The following is a 3,012-nucleotide window of genomic DNA, read 5'->3' as shown; positions in this document are numbered from 1 at the left end:
CCACGGATGTTTGAGAACCATATCGATGAAACGGTATCACTTCCTATAACTTGTGACTTCTGGACGGCCACGATCAACAATCCTTGCTCGTAACCATTGATTCTAAGGCCACAAATTCAATTTATAGATTCACTCAGTTAGTTATATTTCCAATCATAATCCATGTTAGGGACCACTAGACGAACGGTTTCGATCCATCATATCACCTGCCACGTGGACGATGTGGACGGAAACGCTATCACGTTATGATAGAGCAGTCCCTATCATACCTATTTCCACCCCTCTCTATAAAATCCCATCACTCCTTCCTCACTGCTCAAAACAAGACTCGCTCTACCACACGCACGAACGCACGAAACAATGTCCGACGCGTTTGATCGCCCTTTCAGGCGCTTTTTCTTCAACCCTCCGATCGTCCGTGAATGGACCGGATCAACGGCTCTGATGGACTGGCTCGAGACCCCCAGCTCCCACATCATCAAAATCAACGTCCCAGGTATGGATACATCATCTTTCTTCTCCCTTACACACGAATTTCTCTTTCCGATTCTACACTCGCTTTTCTTGATTATTTCTAGGGTTTTCCAAGGACGAAATAAAAGTCCAGTTGGAAGAAGGGAATGTCCTGAGCATTCGAGGAGAAGGAGCAAAAGAGGAAATTCAACCCAAAGACGCGATTCTGCATGTTTCGGAAAGGGGGAAAGGGGATTTCTCCAGAGAGATTCTGTTGCCGGAAAACGTTAAGACGGAGCAGATCAAGGCACATGTCGATAACGGTGTTTTGACGGTCGTCGTTCCCAAAGACGTGAACCCTAAATCGAAATCCAGGAACATCGCAATCTCCAGCAAGCTCTGAACGATTTGCACGTGGATACGAGGCACGCGTGTGAGAGACGTGTGCAGGGTGGTGAGGCCTGGCGTCACACGTGCCATCTTCGCCACGTGTGAATCGTTGCCCGTGCGAGTTGGAATAGGATTTATGGAAATAGATTGAACGGCGTTGATCTTAGTTAGATTGTAATGTTCGTGTTGAGTAGTTCTGTGTAGTTTGCTGTAGTAGGTAAAATGCACGTGAGCTGCGAGTCATGAATCATGTCCGTCTGTCGATCTGACGGGCAGCAATGTGGGTGGACTGTTCATATAAGTTCAACGAGAATTTCCTTGAAATCTAACTCTTGAATTTAGAACTGAATTAATGATAGTTAGTTAGATTTTGAAATAATGTGAGATTGGATGAGATAAAATAACTTCCACTTCATCCAAAGGATCCCTTTTTTTTTCTTTCTTTTTCTTTTTTTTTCTTTTTTTTTTAATATGGATAAAATAACTTAAGACTTCATCTAAAATTTTCTACAGAAGAATTATATTTAAAGTTTATTCATCTCTCTGTTTCTTATAAAATCTAATATAAGATCCAAGTTTAATTGTAATTCAAAACCATCAAAACTAAATAAAAAAATGTTACTGCCAAAATCGGTATTGGAAATGAGTTTCGTAAGTACTCGTGAACGCTGTATGAAAAAGACAGCATGAGGGTTGATTATGACCGTGGACGAGGGTTGATTATGATCGTGGACCCTCCAATGCATAAGTTACAAAGGTTTTGGTGGGGAAAGGCTTAAGATAGGGTATTTGTTGTACCTCCCATCGATTCTTCAATTGTAGCGGGAGCAGGGAGATTTCATCTAGATAAGGGCGTGTTTGGGCAGTGGGATTAGAAGGGACTTGGTGGGATGGGATTCAAAGAACATAATTATTACTAATGTAAGATTGTCCCCTCTTACCATGGGATAAGATTAATGCCATCCTTTGTTGGTAATACGGTGGTACATTGATATACCCACCGTTATTTGAAATCACTGAGAACAACACACGTGTTATATCTAAACTGTTTATTTGTTTTGTAACCTCATTTTATGGCATGGGCTTAAAAATGAGGTAGAGCCAAAACTTATGTGGCTGCAAAGAAGTTTTCAATGGCAAGTATTCAATCCCCTTGTTGCTTTCTATAGTGGGGTCCACTTGAGCTTTAAATTTACCAGATTTTTTGGCCCATGCTCAAAAATAATCTCAAAAAATGGGTGGACAGTGTGGATATAGCCCTCACATCATGGTGGGATCTACACAACTTGCTAACATTGAGTAAAATTGGCACAAGACCCAATGCAATTCCATCTAATCTAATTCCAAGCTTTTCCATTCTTCCCAAACATAGAGTGGAATTGGCACGGACCAGATGAATCCCATCCCACCTAATCCTCTCTAATCCCAGGGATTAGATGGGATGGGATTTAAAAACATAATTATTACCTATGGTAGGGATTGTCCAATAAGATTAATGTCATGCTTTGTTGGTAATATGGTGGTACATTGAATGGATATATCCACCATCATTTGAAATTACTGAGAATAACATACATGTGCTATATATAAGTCGTTCATTTGTTTTGTAACCTTGTTTTATGGCATGGGCCTAAATATGAGGTAGATCCAAAACTTATGTGGCACCAAAGAAGTTTTCAATGGTAAGTATTCAATCTTCGTTGCTTTCTATGGTGGGGTTCACTTGAGTTTTAGATTTACTTGATTTTTTTGGCCTATGTTCTAAAATAATCTCGAAAAATGGGTGGACGGTGTGTATATAGCCCATACATCATGAATCCCATCTCACCTAGGATTCATCTGGTCCTCTGCCAATTCCACTCCATGTTTGGGAAGAATGAAAAAGCTTGAAATTAGATTAGATGGAATCACATTAGGTCCATTGCCAATTTCACTCAATTTTAGCAAGTTGTGTAGGTCCCACCATGATGTGTGGGATATATCCACATCGTTCACCCATTTTTTGAGATTATTTTAGAGCGTGGGCCAAAAAATCAGGTAAATCTAAAGCTCAAATGGACCTCACCATATACAGCAACATGGATTGAATACTTACCGTTGAAAACTTCTTTGGGGCCACGTAAGTTTTGGATCTACCTCATTTTTACGCCCATGCCATAAAATGAGGTT

At 40.4% G+C, this 3,012-nt stretch overlaps 1 protein-coding gene across 2 annotated transcripts; it reads left to right on the top strand.

The window, feature by feature from the left end:
- The first annotated feature begins 304 nt into the window (after positions 1 to 304).
- LOC131227599 (15.7 kDa heat shock protein, peroxisomal) lies at positions 305 to 1,172 on the top strand. 2 transcript variants are annotated; one of them, XM_058223404.1, is made up of 3 exons: positions 305 to 496; positions 579 to 878; positions 913 to 1,172. In XM_058223404.1, the coding sequence occupies exons 1-2, from the start codon at positions 361 to 363 to the stop codon at positions 854 to 856; spliced, it is 414 nt and encodes a 137-aa protein (XP_058079387.1). In that variant the 5' UTR covers positions 305 to 360; the 3' UTR covers positions 857 to 878; positions 913 to 1,172. The 2 variants fall into 2 exon arrangements, with proteins under 2 accessions (XP_058079387.1, XP_058079386.1); XM_058223403.1 differs by having other exon boundaries at positions 306 to 496; positions 579 to 1,172.
- Positions 1,173 to 3,012: the final 1,840 nt, after the last annotated feature.

This window comes from Magnolia sinica, chromosome 15, assembly GCF_029962835.1.
Source record: "Magnolia sinica isolate HGM2019 chromosome 15, MsV1, whole genome shotgun sequence".
Taxonomy (NCBI): domain Eukaryota; kingdom Viridiplantae; phylum Streptophyta; class Magnoliopsida; order Magnoliales; family Magnoliaceae; genus Magnolia; species Magnolia sinica.
Note: the sequence above shows the minus strand (reverse complement) of the source record. Positions and strands in the feature narration are given on the sequence as shown.

Coding starts and splice junctions, on each gene's coding strand:
- LOC131227599 (XM_058223404.1), top strand. CDS start 361: ATGTCCGACGCGTTTGATCGCCCTTTCAGGCGCTTTTTCTTCAACCCT. Junction 497..578: donor CATCAAAATCAACGTCCCAG/GTATGGATACAT, acceptor GATTATTTCTAG/GGTTTTCCAAGGACGAAATA.